This window comes from Anolis sagrei, chromosome 3 (assembly GCF_037176765.1).
Source record: "Anolis sagrei isolate rAnoSag1 chromosome 3, rAnoSag1.mat, whole genome shotgun sequence".
NCBI lineage: Eukaryota > Metazoa > Chordata > Lepidosauria > Squamata > Dactyloidae > Anolis > Anolis sagrei.
In genome coordinates, this window is record NC_090023.1 from 175,157,777 (window position 1) to 175,180,625 (window position 22,849).

General features: G+C 40.3%; 1 protein-coding gene across 2 annotated transcripts in view; it reads right to left on the bottom strand.

The window, feature by feature from the left end:
• Positions 1-22,849, bottom strand: part of ADAMTS14 (ADAM metallopeptidase with thrombospondin type 1 motif 14) — a 129,296-nt gene that overhangs the window by 25,708 nt on the left and 80,739 nt on the right. For both annotated transcript variants that reach the window (XM_067465694.1, XM_067465693.1), the window contains exons 8-14: positions 21,254-21,397; positions 20,949-21,081; positions 17,246-17,359; positions 13,361-13,509; positions 7,970-8,145; positions 5,062-5,195; positions 1,373-1,496 (exon numbers count right to left, since the gene is read on the bottom strand). In XM_067465694.1, the coding sequence (XP_067321795.1) occupies positions 1,373-1,496; positions 5,062-5,195; positions 7,970-8,145; positions 13,361-13,509; positions 17,246-17,359; positions 20,949-21,081; positions 21,254-21,397 (974 nt within the window). The remainder of the gene's footprint in view (positions 1-1,372; positions 1,497-5,061; positions 5,196-7,969; positions 8,146-13,360; positions 13,510-17,245; positions 17,360-20,948; positions 21,082-21,253; positions 21,398-22,849) is intronic.

A 22,849-nucleotide genomic window follows, 5' to 3' on the forward strand; every position in this document is an offset into this window, starting at 1 on the left:
ACATAGTATAAAAACAATTCTGGCCCCAGAGTGGCCGTTGGTGTTGGGGGAGGGGCGCTGATGTCACAGGGGACAAGATGGCAACGTCCTCCTGGCTCCCCTTCTTTATTCTGGCCCCAGAGTGGCCATTGGTGTTGGGGGAGGGGCGCTGACGCCACAGGGAACAAGATGGCAACGTCCTCCTGGCTCCCCTGTTGGGTGACAATTCCCATTATCCCCAGTTCAAAAGGCAGATAATCAAAAGCAAAGGCAGATAATCACATACAATAAAATCTGGGGACTCAAATTGGGTAAAAACTAAAGAGCACCAACCACTATGTAAAAAAATTATAGTTGGCCGCCTGATTCCACAGATTGTGTAGCTTGCTGTCAACCTTTTTGGGTCATTATGGTCTTTGCCTGGCTTCAAGATGGCGATGACTTTTGCTTTCCTCCAGATTTTGGGGATCTGACAGGATGCAGTGCAGTTGTTCATCAGCTCCAGCAGCCAGCGCCTTGCTTTTGAACCAAAGTTCTTGATTTGTTCCATCCATAGATCATCCAGGCCAGCTGCTTTGCCATTTTTGCATTTATTGAGAGCCATGTCCAATTCAGTAGATGTAAAGAGTTCATGAAGGTTGTTGTTCTCAATCTCTGGTTGTCTGGCTATTGGTTTCTTTCCTACTTTGGTGGCAAAGTTGGGTTTCCCATTCTTCAAGAGTTGGTGTGCTATCTGGTCTGCCTTTATGTTGGCATGGGTATTAGTTTGTGAGGGGTCGTTGCTCAACCGTCTCAGCAGCCTCCACGCCTTCTGGCTGCTCCTGCCCATGTTGACCTCTGTGATCAGCTTGATCCACTGTTCTTTCTTGGCTTCAGAGATGGAGGACACAATGCTCTGCGCTGCTTGAAGGGTTTGCTCACTAAATGGGTCTTCGTTGACTGGATAATGATTGGTAATGAAATGTGGAGGACTTATTGTTTTTTATTATGTTTTATTGATGTTATGTGTAATGAATTTTTATCTATGTTAAATATTTTTAATGTTTAATTATCTTTGTATTGTTGTCGCCATCGAATTGTGCCGCTTTGTAAACCGCCATGAGTCGCCCTTGGGCTGGGAATGGTGGTATAGAAATATAGTAAATAAATAAATAAAAATACTACTTTAACACCCAAGATTATCCAAAAACATCAGGGAAAACAGAAAGTTGTGTTCTCTTGACAACAGTAATGCTAGGGCAAAAACACCGTAATCAATCACCACTCTGTTTTTGGGCTCCAGTTGTAATTGGGACCGTTTCTCCTAACTGTGGTTCTGGTATAACTTCTAGAAAAGTACTAAAATCATCCTGACCTTTAGGGGAGAGGGAAGTGGCTACTCCTCTACTCTTACCTGCTTGCTTAGGAGATTTCACCAAAGTCCCTTTAACTGTCCGGCAGTGGGAGTTGTCACCTCCGCAAACACCACACTTGTCATCCTGCTTCAGAGACCCAATTTCTTTGTCACAACCAACATGCTGTGACCATCATGAGGAAAGGAAACACAAAGAGAATGGGCACTGTGGTTAAATTTCAGAATGGTAACTTCATCAACAGATTTTAATCAGCCACCAGCAATTATACAGCTTAGTTGAACAGTTGAACACAGAAATGCTGGACCACTCTCACAACCACCATGTCGGACTACACAGAGAAGCCACTGAAATACACAAGTATGTGGACAATTTCAACAGAAAGGAAGAAACCATAAAAATGAACAAAATCTGGCTACCAGTATTAAAAAACTCTAAAAATTACAACAGCAAAACAACAGAGAGTAAACAATCAGTCACATCAAATCACTCTCAACAAAAGATTCCCCCCAGGCACTTCCAAGCCATTAAATACTAATCAAGGTGGTCAGTTGAAACATTCACACCTAGCTCCAGCAGACAATAGTCCTTTGTCCCAACCTGGTAATTCCACAGATATATAAACCCATTTCCCTACTTCCAACAGACCTCACTACCTCTGAGGATGCTTGCCATAGATGCAGGCGAAACGTCAGGAGAAAATGCCTCTAGAACATGGCCATATAGTCCGGAAAAAGCTACAACAACCCAGTTCAGGACTATTCTTTTTCATGCATTTATGGAAGCCCTGATAATAATCAGTCAAGTCTCCTTGATACACTAAGAGCCATGGCTGAAACCAAATATGACATTTAATCACCACCTGGAAGTCTTGACTTTGAAATGAAAAGATAGAGGCCCCTTCTACACTGCCATATAAAATCCAGCTTATCTGCTTTGAACTAGATTATATGGCAGTGTAGACTCAGATAATCCAGTTCAAAGCAAATGTGGATTATCTGCTTTGATAACCCAGATAAGCAGTGTAGAAGGGCCCTGACACTACAAAAGATGAAACAAAGTGTTTAACAATACTGTCAGATATGCACACATCATATACAAGTATACTTCAATAATGTTTATAACTGGGTAGGAACATATTATCAGACTATCAAATAGAAAATAATCCTCAAAATTATGATCTTCATATTATCCTGGCCATGGTGGTCCACGCTCTGGTTCCATCCCAAATAGATTACTGCAATGCACTCTACGTGGGGTTGCCTTTGAAGACTGTTCGGAAACTGCAACTAGTCCAATGGGCAGCAGCCAGATTGCTCACTGGAGCATCGTACAGGGAGGATACCACCCCCTGTTACATCAACTCCACTGGCTGCCGGTCCATTTCCGAACACAATTCAAAGTCCTGGTCTTGGCCTATAAAGCCCTATATGACTCCAGCCCAGCTTACTTGTCCGAATGTATCTCCCTCTACGTTTCACCTTATAGTTTAAGATCTGTCGGGAGGACCTGCTCTCGGTCCCACCAACTTCGCAAACACGACTGGTGGGGACGAGGGACAGGGCCTTCTCGGTGGTGACCCCCCGCCTGTGGAATTCGCTCCCCAGCAAAATTAGATCAGCACCCTCCCTCCTTTCTTTCAGAAGAAAACTGAAGACGTGGTTGTGGAAACGGGCTTTTGGCTAATGGATATAACGGCACCTGAACAGTGAATTGGACCAGACGACGATTGTTATAATGGAAATGTTTTTATGATTGTTAATTAATGTTGTTTTAATGTGTAGTATGGTATGATTTTATTCTGCTTTTATAATTGTAAGTTTTGTGGCACTGAATCGTTGCCATTGTGAGCTGCTCTGAATCCCCCTGCAGGGGAAAAAACTACTTGAAGATCCACCCAGAGGAAAAGTGTTCCTGCCATATATCAAGGGAACCACTGACCGCATAGGGAAGCTGATGAGGAAACACAACATACAAACAATCTACAAACCCACCAAGAAAATCCAACAAATGCTACGTTCAGCAAAGGACAAGAGGGATCCTCTCACCTCTGCAGGAGTCTACCGTATTCCATGCAGCTGTGGACAAGCCTACATAGGGACCACCAAACGCAGCATTGCCCAAACACGAATCAAGGAACATGAAAGGCACTGCAGACTACTTCAACCAGAGAAGCCAGCCATAGCAGAGCACCTGATGAACCAGCCTGGACACAGCATATTATTTGAGAACACAAAAATGCTGGACCACACCAACAACCACCAGGTCAGACTACACAGAGAAGCCATTGAAATCCACAAGCATGAGGACAATTTCAACAGAAAGGAAGAGACCATGAAAATGAACAAAATCTGGCTACCAGTATTAAAAAACTCTAAAATTACAACAGCAAAACAGCAGAGAGGAAACAACCAGGCACATCTTAACACTTCTCAACAAAAGATTTTCCCAGGCTCAGCCAGGCCTTCAAATGCTAATGAAGGTGGTCAGTTGAAACATTCACACCTAGCTCCAGCAGGGAAGAGCTCTTTGCCCCACCCCAGCCATTCCACAGATATATAAACCCATTGTCCTAATTCCAACAGACCTCACTACCTCTGAGGATGCTTGCCATAGATGCAGGCGAAACGACAGGAGAAATGCCTCTAGAACATGGCCCTATAGCCCGAAAAAAACCCACAAGAACCTAATAATCCTTATTCTTCCCCGGTATCTCTTGTATTCATTTCTTCTAGCAATCGCAGTTCTGGTTCATCAACAGCCTGCTAAAAGTATTAAAATGGCAAAGCGGATGACCATTACCACAATTATAGTGTATGTGGTGCGAATTAACTGCCGCCACAGACAAAAAGCCAATGTGGTTGGATGGCCTTGGATCTTGGTTTTTGAAGGAGCAATGTCAACCCATTAATTCAGTCATGAACTCTTTGGGAAGCCATGGACAAATGCATTCCCACAGGGATTGTATTCTTGTCTGCAAAATGGCTAGAAAAAGAATGAGAAAGACTTACTCTATTGGGGATGAAAATATATTTTTTTCCAGCTCTCTTGGGGCCCTTCAATACAGGCCCTAAAATGCAGACTAAACTGGAATAAAAGTGGGAGGGACTAAATGACGTTTGCTTAAAATGTGCACTGGATTGCATTAATGACCGCAAAACATGTGTTAAAAAGGTGTGCTTAAAATCCGATTTCATCCGAAAAAAATTGCATATTTGCATCACTCCACTCAAGGAAAACACAGGACTTCCTTGTGATACACTAGGGTGGACTGCTCCAGTGCATGTGGGCATTTTATAATCCTGAAACAGCTGTAAACAAATGGTGCTATGGACACACAGGTGGCTAAATAGAATCACAAATGGAAAGCAGCTCCCATGGAAACTCCCTACAACCATTCCTTTGTTCTATGTTTATGAAATTAAACAGAGCTTGAATTTATACAGTGAGCATCAGCATGTCAGAGAAGTGACCCCAAAGAAAAATGGGGTTCAGAGGGAAAAAGTAAAGGCAGCAAGAGGGTGAGGAGAGATAATGACAAGAAATCTGCTTGTGTGCACATTCAGATATCTGCACCAGCGCTTATGAGCTCCAGCACATCTCAGAGCGTCAATTTTTAAAAAGTAAAGGCTACAACAGTCAAGAAGGTTCTATCAGCATCTTGAAAGACATCTCCTTTCTGCTTCGAAAAAAATTAAAAATGGATGAACCTAAAGGTTCGGTTACATACCACACACTCCCCCCTCACACAAACACTGTATGGGTCTCTATAGCTGCACCTGGTGCCATCGTGAACGACTTGATTCATAAATACCACATCTCCAGTCTCCTCAGACTGGCAAATCAGCTCGCATTTCTGGGCATCTGCAGGAAAACAAAACAAAAAAATAGAAGAAAATGTTCTGTTTATTGATATTTGAGACAAAAATGGGACTCCGCATTTTCATGGTCAGTGTTCTGAGGAGGAAAAAAATGTCTTCTTCATAATTTAGTTTCTGGATTTCATACTATTGAGAAATACTTCTAAAAGGCTTCGTGTTGTTGTTTTTTATTGTCAGAGAAAGTAATCACCTCAAATTTCCCCTGCTTGAAAACCAAAATCATAGAACCATAATTATGAAAAACTGCTTCATAAATTAAATGAATTTGTCAATTCATTTTATTTTATTTTTATTCTATATGTTGAGAGTTTTTTATAGCTTTATTCATGCATTAACATATCCATTGTGTACTACACAATCATGTAAGCCGCCCCGAGTCCCAGTTGGGGGAGATGGTGGCAGGGTATAAATAAATGTTGTTGTTGTTATTATTATTATTATTATTATTATTATTATTATGTTGTACATCAATCATTGTTTAGGGCTGTGATAGCACAGGGGTTAAACCACTAGCTGCAGAAAATCTGCTGACCAGAAATTTGGCAGTTCAAAGCTGAGTTGGGGCGAGCTCCCAATTGTCAGCCCAGCTTCTGTCAACCTAGTGGTTTGAAAGCATGCACTGCGAGTAGATCGATAGGTATCGCCTCAGCGGGAAGGCAAAAGAGAACCCCATGCAAATATGCAGACATACCAGCAACACAATCAGAGTTATCTATGGACAACAGGCATGGAAAAATGGAACAAGAGCACCTCCCATGGCCGGAGTTGAGCATCACCTCCAGACGCCGGAGATAGAAAAAGGGGAAGAACACCTTTGTCTATGTAGTATGTGGTTGTTCACTATGTGCAAAAGGCATTGAATGTTTGCCTCATAGGTGCATAACTGTAATCTGCCCTGAGTCCTTCCGGAGAGATAAAGCGGAATATAAATATAGTGTATTATTGTATTATTATTATAAACCAATGGGGAAGATCTGTGGTGGGTGTAGATCTGTTCCTAAATTATATACTGATTTCAATCTATGATCTAGGAATAGATCTGCACTCACCACTACTCCAAAGTCATATGTAATCGCACCTTTTATATGCCTTCAGGGCAAATATCTAAAAGGACATGCAATATAATACACAACAGTAGGAGAGGTAATATGTGATGCCAGGTCAAATCACACAGAATTACTGTCAGGTTTTACAATGTATTGTAATGCAATATAGCTGAGTCATGCACTGCTAATGGGCTTCTATTGGAAATGCTGAGTCATGCATTAACTGTATATAGGGAATCATTTGGGGAATGTGTTCTGGCCTAGTCCAGGTGATTGTGAATGATGTAATCCTGAGTCTGAGTTAAGTTAATGAGTTGGGAACCAATCAGAGATTGCTATGTGTAATTGTATAGAATTGTATATAAGGAAGTCATGTACAGTGTATATCTCTCCTTGTGCTGTGATGTTGTTTGTCGAAGGCTATATGTAATTAAAAGAATCTGTCTGCTAAGACAAGATATAACTGTATTCTGTGGTAAGTTTGTAATATCATCTAGACTGGGGGAAAGACAATGGTAAAACTGACAATGGCCGGACATGTGTTCAAGTGTATGTAAAGGGTTCCAGAGTGACTGCAGGCCGTGGAAGCAGTTGACTGAAAATACTGTGCAGGAAGAAGCTACTGGAAAACGCTGAAGTTGTGCAACTGATCTGCTCCCTAATTGTGAAGTTAATCTCAACAATTACTTAGCATGAACAACACATATTAATTTCATTGTGTGCACTACTATCCTTTATATAAGGTTACTGTGAAAACTCTGGCATTAATAAGAATGGAAACTGCAGTCAAAAAAGAAGAAAACTGGGACTTGGAAAAGCAGCAAAACAAGATCCTGAAGTGTAAAGACATATCATTGAATACTAAAGTTAGTATTGTCCATGTCATCATATTCCCCAGTTTTTGTATAATTGTGAAAGCAGGACAGTGAAAAAAGCTGATACGAAAAAGATCAACTAATTTGAAATATTGTATCAGAGAACAGGTCTATTTATTTCACAGTTTTCTATATTTATTTCGCAGTTTTCTATACCGAGCTTCTCAACCTCATCGAGGGACTCAGCCCGGTTTCCAGACATAAAAACAACATACAATCATTAAAATATCATATATCACAAATTACTGTAACAGATTTAAAATAAACACTATATATAAATATCTACGGATATTGTTGACTGGGTCCTCAAGAAAATCAAGCCTGAACTCCCCTTTAAGCCAACTAAGAGTGGACATTGGATGTATGATTTTAACCAGATATGTACCATATTTTAGCTATTCTAACTACTCTGGAAAATCTTAACTGCTTCGGAGTTCATGTCCATCATTTCTGATGAGATACCAAAAATTAGACTTTTGTCAATATAGAATGTTCAACTCAATCTTTCTTCCAGGACCAGGAAAGTTGCAGCCCTACCCATGTTGTTGGACCACACCTCCCATCAGTCCAGACCATGTGACATGCTGGTTGTGGTTGATGGAGACAGGAGCCTAACAAATTATAAGACACATAGTCCCTTAGGCATAAAGAAAGGCCCAATCTACATGTCCATATAAAATCCAGATTATCTGATTTGAACTGGATTATATGGCAATGTAGACCAATACAATCCAGTTCAAAGCAAATAATCTCGATTTTATATAGCAGTGTAGAAGGAGCCGTATGCTCTGGGCCCATTAAAATAATCCTGTATTCTAAATATCTTGGTAACTTACCATCGTGGTGTTCATAAGGAAGCCAAGTGTGTTTCGAGCTTTGGTGGGTGTAATAGGAATTTCGCTTGGAACATTGCTGGGCCCGAAAATCCTCATAGGGACCCCGGCAATCTTCTGTATTGCAAACCTGATATTCATAGGTTGCACCTGGGCAATGACGACCTCCATAGGCTGGCCTGGAAAATATACAAAATATTGGTTAGGAAAGTGAATTCGTATCCCAACCTCAAAAAGAAATTTCTTTCAGTTTAATTCTAATGATAGACTCAATGTTTCTTTAATTTAAAAAAGGTTTTTGGCCTTTTCTTCAGCCAACCCAGGGTCTGGAAAAGGAGGATATGCTTTACACAAATGGCATTGACTTGGCATTCTAGCCCAACTAATAGATCAAGGAAGAACATAGCAAGCGTCCTGTAAGGATATAATGATATTAGAAAATTTGAAAAAATCTAAATCATGTTTGGTCCAAAGCATATTGGCAGGCATGTAGCTAGGGGGGGGGCTCTCCCCCCCCCCCGAAATTCTCATGGTGGTTCGCGAAAAGGCCTTACTGGTGCATTATTTAAACTGTTATGTTTATTCATATCTTGATCTGATCACCATACTCAATATATCCCATATGCATGGGGGTATTGGGGTAATGATACAAAAGGTTTGTTAGGCTAGACCCTCTTTCACTCAGACTCAGCCCCCCCCGAAACTCAGCCCCCCCCCCCCGAAACCCCCCTGAAAATAATTCAGCACCCCCCACCCCACCCCCACCCCAAATGAAATCCTGGCTACGGGCCTGCATATTGGATAAATATTTTGGATTTCAACTTTCCAGATGCTCAACCTGTACTTTTTTGTGTTGAAGAACTTAACTATTATCCATTATACTTTATTCCCAAAGAGAAGGTCAAAACTGGAAAGTTGCTAAGTACTCTCTCTCCAAGAAAATATTCCAGGCTACCATTTAAAATTTCCAACAATGCTTCAAAGCAACATACACATTAATTATTCAGGGACAGCTTTGAATGACAGCTTTTATCCACTGCCTTTGATATCATTCCAGACAAGGGATATCGAAAAGTTTAGAAAGTTAATTTTTGAAATTATTTCATTAGGTGACTCAGGGCAACTCCATGGTTTACTGTTAATTAACATTGCTTTGAAAATTATCCACAAGGGAAACACTTTAGGAATGATTTCATAGGTGGCATAAATCATAAACAATCTTTTTATAATGCTACTATCCGTCCCCTGCCATGCGTTGTTGTGGCCCACATGGGGGTTTTGTGTGGGAGGTTGGGCCCAATTCTATCATTGGTGAGGTTCAGAATGCTCTGTGAGTATAGGTGAACTATAAGTCCAAGCAACTACAACTCTCAAATGTCAAGATTCTATTTACCCCAAACTCCACCAGTGTTCACATTTGGGCATATTGAGTATTCATGTAGAGTTTGGTCCAGATCCATCATTGTTTGAGTCCACAGTGCTTTCTGGATGTAGGTGAACTACAACTCCAAAACCAAAGGACACTGCCCACCAAACCCTTCCAGTATTTTCTGTTGGTCATAGGAGAACTGTGTGCCAAGTTTGGTTTAATTCCATCGTTGGTGGGGTTCAGAATGCTCTTTGATTGTACATAAATGAAAAATCCCAGAAACTACAACTCCCAAATGACAAAATCAATTTTTTTGAGTGAAGGACATGCATTGGACTGTTACGTGTATTGTGTCCAAAATTGGTGTCAATTCATCCAGTGGTTTTTGAGTTATGTTAATCCCACAAACGAACATTACATTTTTATTTATATAGATATAATGCCTAATAAAATCTGTGAAAAATAACGTTTAAAAGTAATTCGAAAATATCACTCATTAACACTACATTCTCCAGATCCTAAGATCATTCCCATCTGTTACATTACTTGTGAAATATTATTTATTTATTTGGATATTTATATCACGCCCTTCTCACCCTCGAAGGGGGAGTTAGAGCGGTTTACAATTGGCACTCATTAGATGCCACACAAACAATAACAATAAAACCACAATTAAAACATTAACTAAACAATATATTAAAACATTCATTTAAAAACTAAAAAATCCAAGACCAAATCCACATCCAAAGTCATAGTCCAAGATCTGTCCATTGTCAATCAAAGAATAATATACATTATTAATATAACATGATTGCAGCATTGCTGAAAGCTGAATTTACAATTTTTCACTTCCAAGTTTGTTGGGAAGAGGCACATATAAGGAATAGAGAAAGTCATGGAAGAAGGGAAGTCATCATGATAGGAGCTCGCCTTGGGAAAGGCTCTCTTCTCACAACAAGAACAAGAACAACAACAACAACAACAACAACACCAACAACAACAACAATGTTGACGACTCAGGACAGATTCCAATATATACAGGCACAAAGGCAAACATTCAATGCCTAGAAACAGTGATATACAGGTAAAGATAAAGGCTTCCTCTTTCATTTCCAACTCTGGGGGTGGTGTTCATTTCTAAGCCGAAGAACCTGCATTGTCCATAGACTCCTCTCAGGTCATGTGGCCAGCATTACTGCGTAAAGTGCTGTTTACCTTTCTGCCAAGGTATTGATCTACTCACATTTGCATGTTTTCGAACTGCTAGGTATTGCAGTAGCTGGGGCCAACATCAGGAGCTCACCCCATCCCACGGATTTGAACCCCCAACCTTCTGGTCAGTAAGTTCAGCAGCTCAGGGGTTTGACCTATTGCACCACCACAGCCCCTTCACTCCCGCAGCCCATTATATTTGGCTTTGCACAGGTTCAACATTAGTTATAAGACTTAGCTACGTTGTACCTACCCACATGCCCATAAACAATTCCGAGTATTTACAATTCTCATTTTAATTTACTCATATATTCCGGCATATAAGACGACTGGGTGTATAAGACGACCCCCAACTTTTCCAGTTAAAATATAGACTTTGGGATATATTCACCGTATAAGACTACCCCTCTTCCAACGCACACCAAAAAAATTTAAAAATCAGATTTGATTTCAATATTGTAATTTTCCTATTACTGTACCTCCTTCTCTGCATTTCAGATCTCGCACATGCACATCTGCACCGCTTCACTGCAGTCTTCAGGAGTGAGATCTGAGAGGCAGAGGAGGAGGTACGATAATAGGATACAAGGATAATAGGTAATAGGATAGGTAATAGGATTACCGAAAGGTAATAGGATACAAGAGCAGGCCAGACAGGTAAAAGAGTTGTGTTTTTCTGGGCCCAGAGCCACTCTATCTCTTTTTTCCATACCCCGGGTACCCCGGGCGCCTGCAGCTTGCTCCGCCCTTCACTTACACCTTCCCGGTGAGGCGCCCCTTCACCTCACCATCGGGACCTCATTAAGTCCACGAATCCTGATGAATGGATTTTCTTCTACCGTACTTGTACAGCGTCGCCCTTAATGCTTTCATACAGTCACTGCATATGGTAGGGAAACGGCCATTGCCATTTTTGAGCTCCCCCCACCATATGCGGCATCCACAGATTCTCCAATCCGGATTGGAAGTTTCAGCAAGCACTCTATAAGACGACTCCAGCGAATAAGACTACTCACATGTATAAGACTACTCTAGCGTATAAGACTACTCCCGTGTATAAGACTACTCCCGTGTATAAGACTACTCCCATGCATAAGACTACTCCCGTGTATAAGATGACCCCGTGTATAAGACGACCCCTGACTTTTGAGAAGATATTCTTGGGTTAAAAAGTAGTCTTATACGCCAGAATATAGGGTAGTTACTTAGCAGGAAATCATATCCCTAAAGGCTATAAAAGTAAATAGTACTCCTTTGGTGCTACGGCATGGAAGAATGACTGCATTTCCTTGTCCTAAGAATTGCTACAACTCTTTTCTCCTCCCTTGCTGACAATTATAGGTATAAAGAATACTTTCACATTTTTAATGCTCAGTGAGAAAAGAAATCTAGGCCCTTTCAAGATGCCTCATTTTATAAAATTGGATAGTTATCACAAGATCTTTTTTTTGCCTTTGCGGACTTTATAGCAAGAAAAGGTATTTGCATAAAACCTTCATTTTTACATAGAAAGCAGTCTTATAATAATAAATAATAATAACACTAGGTTCTTGTGGGTTTTTTCGGGCTATGGGGCCATGTTCTAGGGGCATTTCTCCTGACGTTTTGCCTGCATCTATGGCAAGCATCCTCAGAGGTATAATAACACTTTATTTGTACCCCGCTACCATCTCCCCAAGGGACTCGGTGTGGCTTACATGAGGCCGAGCCCAAATACAACAATACAAGCGAAACAACAAAAGTACAAGCAATTAAAATAAAGCATAGACAATAAAATATACAACATTATCAATAAGACAACACACAATTAAAAACAGTGGGAAGGCCAAATGTAAAGTTAAAATGGAAATAATGCTGGGACATGGACGAAAGGTGATAGTGGCGTTTGTGGAAGGGCATACGAGCAGATCTAAAAAATGTAAAGTGCTTTGGAGGACAAAGTGCTATGGGATCATTATTCTGGGAAGGCACACTGGAACAACCACATCTTCAAGCTCCTCTTAAAGACTGCCAAGGTTGGGGCCTGTCTGATGTCTTTAGGGAGTGAGTTCCAGAGTCGAGGGGCCACCACCAAAAAGACCCTCTCTCTCGTCCCCACCAACCGCGCCTGCGGTGCTGGTGGGATCGAGAGCAGGGCCTCTCCGGATGATCGAAGGGATCATGTGGGTTCGTATACAGAGATGCGGTCACGCAGATAGGCGGGTCCCAAACTGTTCAGGGCTTTGTAGGTAAGAACCTGCACCTTGAATTGTGTCCGGTAGATGAATGGCAGCCATTGGAGCTCCTTGAACAGGTGGGATGACCGCTCCCTGTAAGGAGCCCCAGTTAACAACCTGGCTGCTGCCCGTTGGATCATCTGAAATTTCCGGGCTGTTTTCAAGGGCAGCCCCACGTAGAGTGCATTGCAGTAACACAGTCTAGAGGTGACTAAGGCGTGGACCACTTTGGCCAGATCCACCTTCCCAAGGTATGGTCGCAGTTGGCACACGTGTTTTAGTTGTGCAAAGGCCCTTATTATACAAAATATACCAATTTTCTTTTGCGCAATCATATTTCATGCAGAAGTCCCCAAAGTCTCAGCCTTTTGGCTAAGATCAAGTGAAATACCTCTTCTTATCAGATATCAGAAGACCATTAAAGTTGCAAAACCTCTCACAATGTCACCCTTAGAGAAGAACATTTCTTGAAATCTCCATTCTTTGATGCATGAGAGAAGGGAACAATTAACAGATTTACATCCGTACTGTTAGTAAATGGGAGGGAAAGGGGACATGGTCTCCCTCCATCCTCATCTCCCCGAAAGCCAAACTTACGGTGGGTTGTTGCAGTTCCTGCTGCGAGAGCGCACCCCACCCCCACAAGTCCTGGAGCAGGAACCAAATTTGGACCAGGAACTCCAGCTGCCATCCTGGCTGTAAGGTTGTTCTGAAGTCTTCCAGATGCAGTGACCCTTGAAACACCACTGGAACAGGAGAAGAAACAGGGGTTACCTGAACACCTGCCTCTTCATAACTGTCCAGTGTTAGTGAGGAGAGCAGTTCTACAGCCACAGAAGCACCCGGCTTTACAATTGGGTTCGGAATCTGTTTCTCCCGCTCTCATTGGTCAGGCGGACAGTGACGGCTGTGAAGTCACGAAACCTTAAAGTAATAAAGAAAGGTCTCAGGGGGCCTGGGTGGCACAGTGGAGTCATTAAAAAAGCCTGTCACTTCTGCAGCACCTTAAAAAACCCCAAAACTACACTGTGGTTGATCTATTTCTATTGCCCACTTAGCCTTTTCACTCTGCCAGAAGTTTGTAGTATTTACTTGGAACAGTTCAAAGACTGGCATAGTAAAGTATAGAATAATCTGCCATCAAGTTTGCTACGCCTGCAGTGAACATGAAGTGTAAACAGCAAATCCATCAATCTATCAATTATTTATTGTCAAAGGCTTTCATGGCTGGAATCACTGGGTTGTTGTAGGTCTTTTGGGCTATATGGCCATGTTCTAGAAGCATTCTCTCCTGAAATTTCACTTGTATCTATGGCAAGCATCCTCATGCTTCTATAACAGAGCCAGATAGCCTGAAAAACCTACAACAACCCTATCAATTATTTGTTCCTACCAATACAGTTGATATTTATTTTTTATTTATTCTTTATTTACGCTATTTCTATCCCGCCCATATCAACCCGAAGGTGACTCAGGGCAGCGTACAGAGTCAGCACAATTCGATGCCATATATAAAATACATACATTGATAAAAAGCAAAAAAGAAACATTACAGTACATTTAAAATCATAAAAACAATGAACAATAAAATTAAAAAAAATTAAAAACAATACCCCAGGCATTTGATGTTCACTTGGGTATTATTGAAATGTAATTGGCCATCAAACACAACTACCAAGCAGTAACCCCCTGTTGTGTATATTTCACTCAATAGTGACTGTTTACTTAGGTTGTTACTATGTAATGTCGAAGGCTTTCACAGTCGGAATCACTGGAGTGTTGTGTGGTTTCCAGGCTGTATGGTCATGTTCAGAGGATCCTCTGAAGATGCCAGCCACAGAGGTAGGCAAAGTGTCAGGAGAAAATGTGGCTAGAACACGGCCACACAGTCCGGAAACCACACAACACTCCAGTGATTCCAGCCATGAAAGCCTTTGACAATACATAAGGTTGGTTGTCCCCTGACATTAAGTCCAGTCATGTCTGACTCTGGGGTGTGGTGCTCATCTCCATTTCTAAGCCGAAGAGCCAGCGTTGTCCATAGACACCTCCAAGGTCATGTGGCCAGTATGACCGCATGGAGTGCCGTTACCTTCCCGCCGGACTCACATTTGCATGTTTTCGAACTGCTAGGTTGGCAGAAGCTAGGGCTGACAGCGGAAGCTCACGCCGCTCCCTGGAATCGAACCTGCGACCTTTTGGTCAACAAGCTCAGCAGCTCAGTGCTTTAACCCACTGCACCACCGGAGGCATAGTAACTGTTGAAAATAGAAACCTTCTTCAAGTCTCCACTAGTTATTTGTCTGTATACAATTCATTTTACTTACTGTATTACATATGTGTGTGTTGACATGCAGTTTTCCTTAACTCTATGTTGTGGAAGAGACTGAAGACCATGTGATCAGAACTGGGACTGTTCAGGCCTCAGACTCCATTTTAGAAACTGTATGCCTTCAGGTGCTAGTAAAGGCAGAAGCCATTGACTTTCAATGTAGAAACAGTATACTTTCAGAAGTCAGTAGAAACTGAATGCTTTAGAGAACAGAGACTCTATTAGACTCTCAGACCAGAGAGATGCTTTAGACCAGGGGTCCTCAAACTTTTTAAACAGAGGGCCAGGTCACAGTCCCTCCAACTGTTGGAGGGCCGGATTATAATTTGGAAAAAAATGAATGCATTTCTATGCACACTACACACATCTCATTTGTAATGCAAAAAATACTTTAAAACAATACAATAATACAATACAATAACTAAAATTAAGAACAATTTTAACAAATATAAACTTATTAGTATTTCAATGGCAAGTGTGGGCCTGGTTTTGGCTGATGAGGTAGCATTGTTGTTGTTGTTGTTGTTGTGTGCTTTCAAGTCAGTTGACCCTGACCTTGAAGGGCCGTATTCGGCCCCCCGGGCCTTAGTTTGAGGATCCCTGCTTTAGACCATGGACTGTTGATAATGAGAAAGATGCCCTGTGTTATCTGCACAGAGAAACTACTTCAAATCCTATCTGTAACTGGACTGATAAGCAATGTACCTGTATGCTGAATAGATGAAATTTGTGAGCAAACCAACTGCGTTACTTTTAAATAATTCTGCTTATTTTTGTCTCTTGAGAGCATGATTTAAACCAAGGTGTTTTAAGGGAGAGTAGATGCTTTTTAGCCAACTGAAAGAACACTTCTGAAACTCTGTTCGGTGTGTATGTGTGTGTGTTTGTGCACTGGCATATCTTTGTCCCTAAGAGTTCAAAGAGATATCTAGGTATATCAATTTAACAGCTGAGAAACCTAATTGCCTTGCATGAATACTAGTGGATATTTACTACTGAGGAAAATGTTGACTCAAGCAAGTTTTTAACTTTTCTCAGGGAGATTTCTATTTCCCAAAAAGTTACGAATGACATTTTCCGAAAAGTTATGATTTCTAGGTCATGCCTTTCCAAAGATCATAATTCTCCAAAAGGTTATGAAGATTTCCATTTTCCAAAAGTAACAACCTAAGTAACAACTTAAATAAACAGTAAGCTTGTTTGATTTAAAAAATGGTTCAAAACTCGTTTTGGATGTAGGGGGCGCTGGTGGTTCGATTCTAAAGTCAATTTCGATTTTCACAGAATTTTTTTTTAAACTTCCGAGACTTCTGAATCTTTTTGTTAATGGTTTGAAAGTGTTATTTCCTGTTTCATTGGGTGGTCTTTACTTTGAAAGTAGTTGTTTTACTCCAGAAATGGGGACAAGCAAGCGGAGGAAATTCCTTCCTTCTCTGGTTTAAAACTGGCTTCTCTGGCTTGAGTCAAGGCCAGGAAATCCTTCCTTTTCTGGTTTAAAACTAGCCTCTTTGGCTTTAAAACTGGCATTTCTGGCTTGAGCCGGAGCCAGGGACCAGAAGCAGGGAAAAGTTGAATAATTCCTGACTCACTTCAAGAGTCATAACAAAAGTGGTGGAAAAGGTTTTGGAGGGCAAAGGGACTTCCGGTTTCCTTAAAAACTTTGAAATCACTTCAAAAAGGTAATTTTTCCGAATTTATTATGAATTCCGACGATTCCGACGGTAACTAACCATGCCTAGTAAACAGTCACTATTGAGTCAAATATTTGGATTATTGGGTTTATTTATGTACATTTGATTTACATTTACCTCTATTCCTTTCCCACTAGAAGATGTTCAAAGTGGTTTTATAACAGAAAATTCAATCATCATACAACAGGAAAAAGTTCAGTTTTAAAACTCTGCTCATCAGTGTCAATGGGGAGAGATATGTTCATGGGCAGTGTTTGTAAATATTATTGGACAATAAAGGGTATATTCACAGAAATGTATATCACTGCCTGAGAAGACGCATTCCAGCCACTAAGGATTTATACATATGGTGTGCTGTCTGTGTGTCCACACAGGCATGTCAAGATGTGTCTACATGGACTAAGTATAAGATATACCAGCCTTCAGGTAAAAATGAACATATTCTAAAGCAATAGGTACCTTGCCTGAAGCACACTCTGTTCCATCCAAGGGTGGTCCTTTCTTTGTTTTACAGAAGTAAGGATTGTCTGGGTGACTACACCACAGCTGCTTGCAGGGGTCAAATGTTCTGAACTGTGAAGAAAGAAGAGCAATGTACACAAATGAGAAGCAATCTCTGAGCTGGGAGAAAGAACAAACAGCTTAAAGTAAAGATGAAGATCCACCCAGAGGAAAAGTGTTCCTGCCATACATCAAGGGAACCACTGATCGCATAGGGAAGCTGATGAGGAAACACAACATACAAACTATCTACAAACCCACCAAGAAAATCCAACAAATGCTACGTTCAGCAAAGGACAAGAGGGATCCTCTCACCTCTGCAGGAGTCTACCGTATACCATGCAGCTGTGGACAAGTCTACATAGGGACCACCAAACGCAGCGCCCAGACACGCATCAAGGAACATGAAAGGCACTGCAGACTACTTCAACCAGAGAAGTCAGCCATAGCAAAGCACCTGATGAACCAGCCTGGACACAGCATATTATTTGAGAACACAGAAATGCTGGACCACACCAACAACCACCATGTCAGACTACACAGAGAAGCCACTGAAATCCACAAGCATGTGGACAATTTCAACAGAAAGGAAGAGACCATGAAAATGAACAAAATCTGGCTACCAGTATTAAAAAAACTCTAAAATTATAACAGCTAAACAACAGAGAGGAAAAAAAAACCAGACACAGATTAACACCTCCCAGCAACAGATTTTCCCAGGCTCAGGCAGGCCTTCAAATGCTAATGAAGGTGATCAGCTAAACATTCACACCTAACTGCAGCAGGGAAGAGCTCCTTGCCCCACCCCAGCCATTCCACAGATATATAAACCCATTTTTCCTACTTCCAACAGACCTCACAACCTCTGAGGATGCTTGCCATAGATGCAGGCGAAACGTCAGGAGAAATGCCTCTAGAACATGGCTCTATAGCCCGAAAAAACCCACAAGAACCTAACAAACAGCTTGTTCTCAACTATCTACAATCTATGTAGTCATCGCTAAGAATATTTTGTTACTGTAACTCTCATTTTAAAAAATGATCTTAGCCAACAGGGAAAAAAGGCACTCCAGATTTGAGTTATTACTTCTCATCACAGAAATTCATGATGCAAAAGTTATGTTTTTCTTTCACATTACTCAAAACACTAGGAACATCTTAAACTCCTTAATATTTCATATTGCGCTATGGTTTAAATCACAGCAGCAGAGCCTAAATACTGATTTTTAAAATACTGTACATACTCGAGTATAAGTTAGATTTTCCAGCCCTTTTTAGGCTAAAAAAGACTCACTTGGCTTATACTCAAATCAAGGTTATTTATTATTTTATTCTGTTGTTGTTGTTGTTATTATTATTATTATTATTATTATTATTATTATTATTATTACATGTATTATTTTACTCTGTTTATTATTATTATTGCATTTATATTATTTTACTCTATTATGGTGGTGCAGTGGGTTAAACCCCTGTGCCGGCAGGACTGAAGACCGAAAGGTCGCAGGTTCGAATCCGGGGAGAGGCGGATGAGCTCCCTCTATTAGCTCCAGCTCCTCATGCAGGGACATGAGAGAAGCCTCCCACAAGGATGATAAAACATCAAATCATCTGGGCGTCCCCTGGGCAGCGTCCTTGCAGACGGCCAATTCTCTCACACCAGAAGCGACTTGCAGTTTCTCAAGTCACTCCTGACACGACAAAAAAATTAAAAATTACATTGATTATTTTTTATTTATTGTTATTACTACATTTATTGTTTTATTCTATTATTACTGTTATTGTTAGATTTATTATTTTACTCCCTTCATTATTACTGGAAGGCTACATAAGCACATTTACATCAAAGAAGGTTAGAATAATGGTTTAATCAGAGTTAGACTGTCTTATCTTAAATTACAATTTTATGTAAATATTTAAAAACATTTAACTTACTGATACTTCAATTAATGTATTTTTATTGGTATCTATTTTTACTTTGAAATTTACCACTATCTGCTGCATTTCCCACCCTTGGCTTATACTCGAGTCAATACGTTTTCCTAGTTTTTATGGTAAAATTAGGTGCCATGGCTTATATTTAGGTTGGTTTATATTTGAGTATATATGGTATTAAGGTAAAATAATAGCTAGTATTATTTCAGAGTGGTTTACGCTAATGCTCTTTTAATCCCTCAGTTTTATAGTTGATAGGAAACGTGTACATTCTCTTTCCATGATAAATATCAAAACTGTTGAATTGTCAAGTTTCACTTATATATAACTAGCTGTCCCCTGCCACACGTTGCTGTGGCCCAGTCTGTGTATATATATATTTTTGTGTGAGTATATATGTGGTTTTGTGCATGTATTGTATTGTTTTTTATTATTATTATTATTATTATTAGGCTTTTTAAGTCTCTTCTGCTGTGGTTTCAGTGTTTTTATTTATTTTATTTATTTTTATTTTTATTTGTATACTAGCCGTCCCTTGACATGCGTTGCTGTGGCCCAGTCTGTGTATATGTGTTTTGTGTGTATAAGTGTGGGTATATATTTGTGTATATGTGTATATGTGTGTTTGCGTATATATATATATATATATGTTTTTGCGCATGCATTATAATGTGTTTTTTTGCCTTTTTAAGTCTCTTCTGCTGTGTTTTTCAGTGTTTTTATGAGTGATTGTCACTTGTTGGCTGGATAGGTGTATTGTGTCCAAATTTGGTATCAATTCTACGACAGCCGCCAGGATTGTTTTCGCAAGAGAATGGAAACAGGAAACAACTCCACCAATAGAAGAGTGGATAGGGAAAATTAGAGAAATAAAAGATATGGACGAATTGACTTTTTTGTTGAAGAGAAACACAAGTAATATTTTAAAGAGGACTCTCAATAACTATCTGGAAAATTTGCAAAAATGAAAATAAATACGAGGGACAATTTTTCTCTTTGAGAAGTAATTTTTTTTTTTATGAAAGAAAGACTATTGCCAAGAAGATGGAATGGAAGTCATCCCTTTTTTTGTGCCTTTTTGTTTTTGCTTTTGTGGGAGTTTTTTTATCTCCCTTTTCTCTCTCTCTCTCTCTCTCTTCTCTCTTTCTCTCCCTTCTCACCTTTCTAATATCTTATTGTTCTCATTCTTTCGTTGTATTCTTCTTATAAAGCTTAATAAAATTTCTTTTAAAAAAATAGTATCAATTTGTCTAGTAGTTTTTGGGTTATGCTATTCCCACAAACGAACATTACATTTTTATTTATATAGATCTGTGTAGCTGTTAAATACCAAAGCAAGTTCAACGACTTTGAATGTTCAAAAATACAGACATCTTATGAACATCCTCCTTTGAGTGTAATCCAATCACCTTAATGAATAAATCAGATTCCCACATTAAACATTTCAAAAATTAGATACATTTTTACAAGGCAGCCTATATCCCACAATCCATGAAAAGCTGTGGTTGAGGATGAGTAAATCCTTGGATGTGTATGAGATATAAAATGCATGGCACGTGGTGGGAGGAATCCGTGAAAATCAGATGTGCTGACTTGCATTGTGGAGTGTCACTGGTGGACAAAACCCAAACATGTGAATCAGCCCTGGGGAAAATCTTAAGCCCTTAAGGATAATGTGGGAGAGAGAAGAAACAGTGGGCCCTGCCAACAGGGTTTCTATACTCACAGCTGTGCATGTTTTGTAGCCCACACCAAAATCAAAGCGGCATTGCTCATCCATCGAGTAATTGATTCCTGGCAGTTCTGGCAGCTTGGGCCAGTTGTGCTCAAATGGGTCATCTAAGAGGCAGTCGTAAGAACTACAAGCAAAAGTGAGAAAAAAGTTGGTGTGTTGCCACATTCATACATTCTTCACAGTTTTGACATCTGCATTCAGCTACTCCAGAGATGTTTACCCTCAAAGTATTTCCATATCCCACCAATTCAGCCTCTACAAAACAAAAAGTTTTAAATCCCAGGAAGTAGACCTACTGTATGTAACGGTTCAACTCCTGCTTGCTACATCGGGACCAGTGGTAACGGTGGAATGCTGCTTGCACAAGCGGTGCCATAATACTCCCCATGCTGGTCTCATCGGCACATCGGTTTCCTTGGCCATCATGTTCCATACCTAACCTGTTAAAAAAGTCTGTAAGCAGTGCTTCCCAAGGACTATGAAACAACAATGAAGAGTGAAATAGAAATAATATTTTGAACGTATTGTCGAAGCTTTCATAGCCGGAATCACTGGGTTGTTGTAGGTTTTTCCGGGCTATATGACCATGTTCTAGAGGCATTTTCTCTTGACGTTATTTTTTCCTGACGCTACCAGTATTAAAAAACTCAAAAATTACAACAGCAAAACAACAGAGAGTAAACAATCAGGCACATCAAATCACTCTCAACAAAAGATTCCCCCCAGGCACTTCCAAGCCATTAAATGCTAATCAAGGTGGTCAGTTGAAACATTCATTCATTTCATTTCATTCATTATTAACATTATAAATGCAAATTGACTATTTTATGAAATATGCATTCTGTATATTTTTTTACCTTGAAATATGCATTATATACATTTTATATACAATTTTATTCCAATAATTACACTACAAAAACAAACAAGGACATCTAATCACCTCTCAATAAAAGTTTGCTCTAGGCACTGTCAGGCCATGATATGCTAATCAAGGTGGTCAGTTGAAACATTCACACTTAGCTCCAGCAGACAAGAGTCCTTTGTCTCACCCTGGTCATTCCACAGATATATAAACCCATCATCCTACTTCCAACAGACCTCACTACCTCTGAGGATGCTTGCCATAGATGCAGGCAAACGTGTGGAGAAAATGCCTCTAGAACATGGCCATATAGCCCGGAAAAACCTACAACAACCCAATACTTTGAACACCTATTCCATCTTCTTGCTTGTCTTTTGCCACATGTAAAAAAGCAATGCTGATAAACATGATATTTTGGCCAGACATTCTAAGCAACTAATCTCAGATTTATTCCAAAGGTGAAAAATCTATCTGGTCAGAGACATAAGAAGACCTCATTAACAGATGCCACTGCCTACCCTTCCTTAGTCACAGTACACTGGCAGCATTTATTTATTTACTTATTTTATTTACAGTATTTATATTCCGCCCTTCTCACCCCGCAGGGGACTCAGGGCAGATTACAATGTACATGGCAAACATTCAATGCCATAGACACACAACATATATAGACAGACACACAGAGGCTATTTAGCATTCCAGCTTTTTCATGAGGGTATTCTGGCCACCAGGGGAGCTGTCACTTCACCATCCATTTGTGACACTAATTAAGTACTTTCTCATTCTTTGCATGCTTGTTGGAGATTTTTATGGCCTCGTAAATTAGCCTGCCCGCATATGCAGTACCAAAATTTCCTACTTGACAGATGCAACTGTCTTTTGGGCTGCAAAGGTTGACAGCAAGCTACGCAAATTGGTCAGAAGCTCACTCTGACCCGTGCTGGCTTCGAACTCATTATCTTTTGGTCAGTAGTGATCTTAATACAGTTGACTCCCAGCCAGCTGCGCCACAGTCCCGGTGCAAATTTCA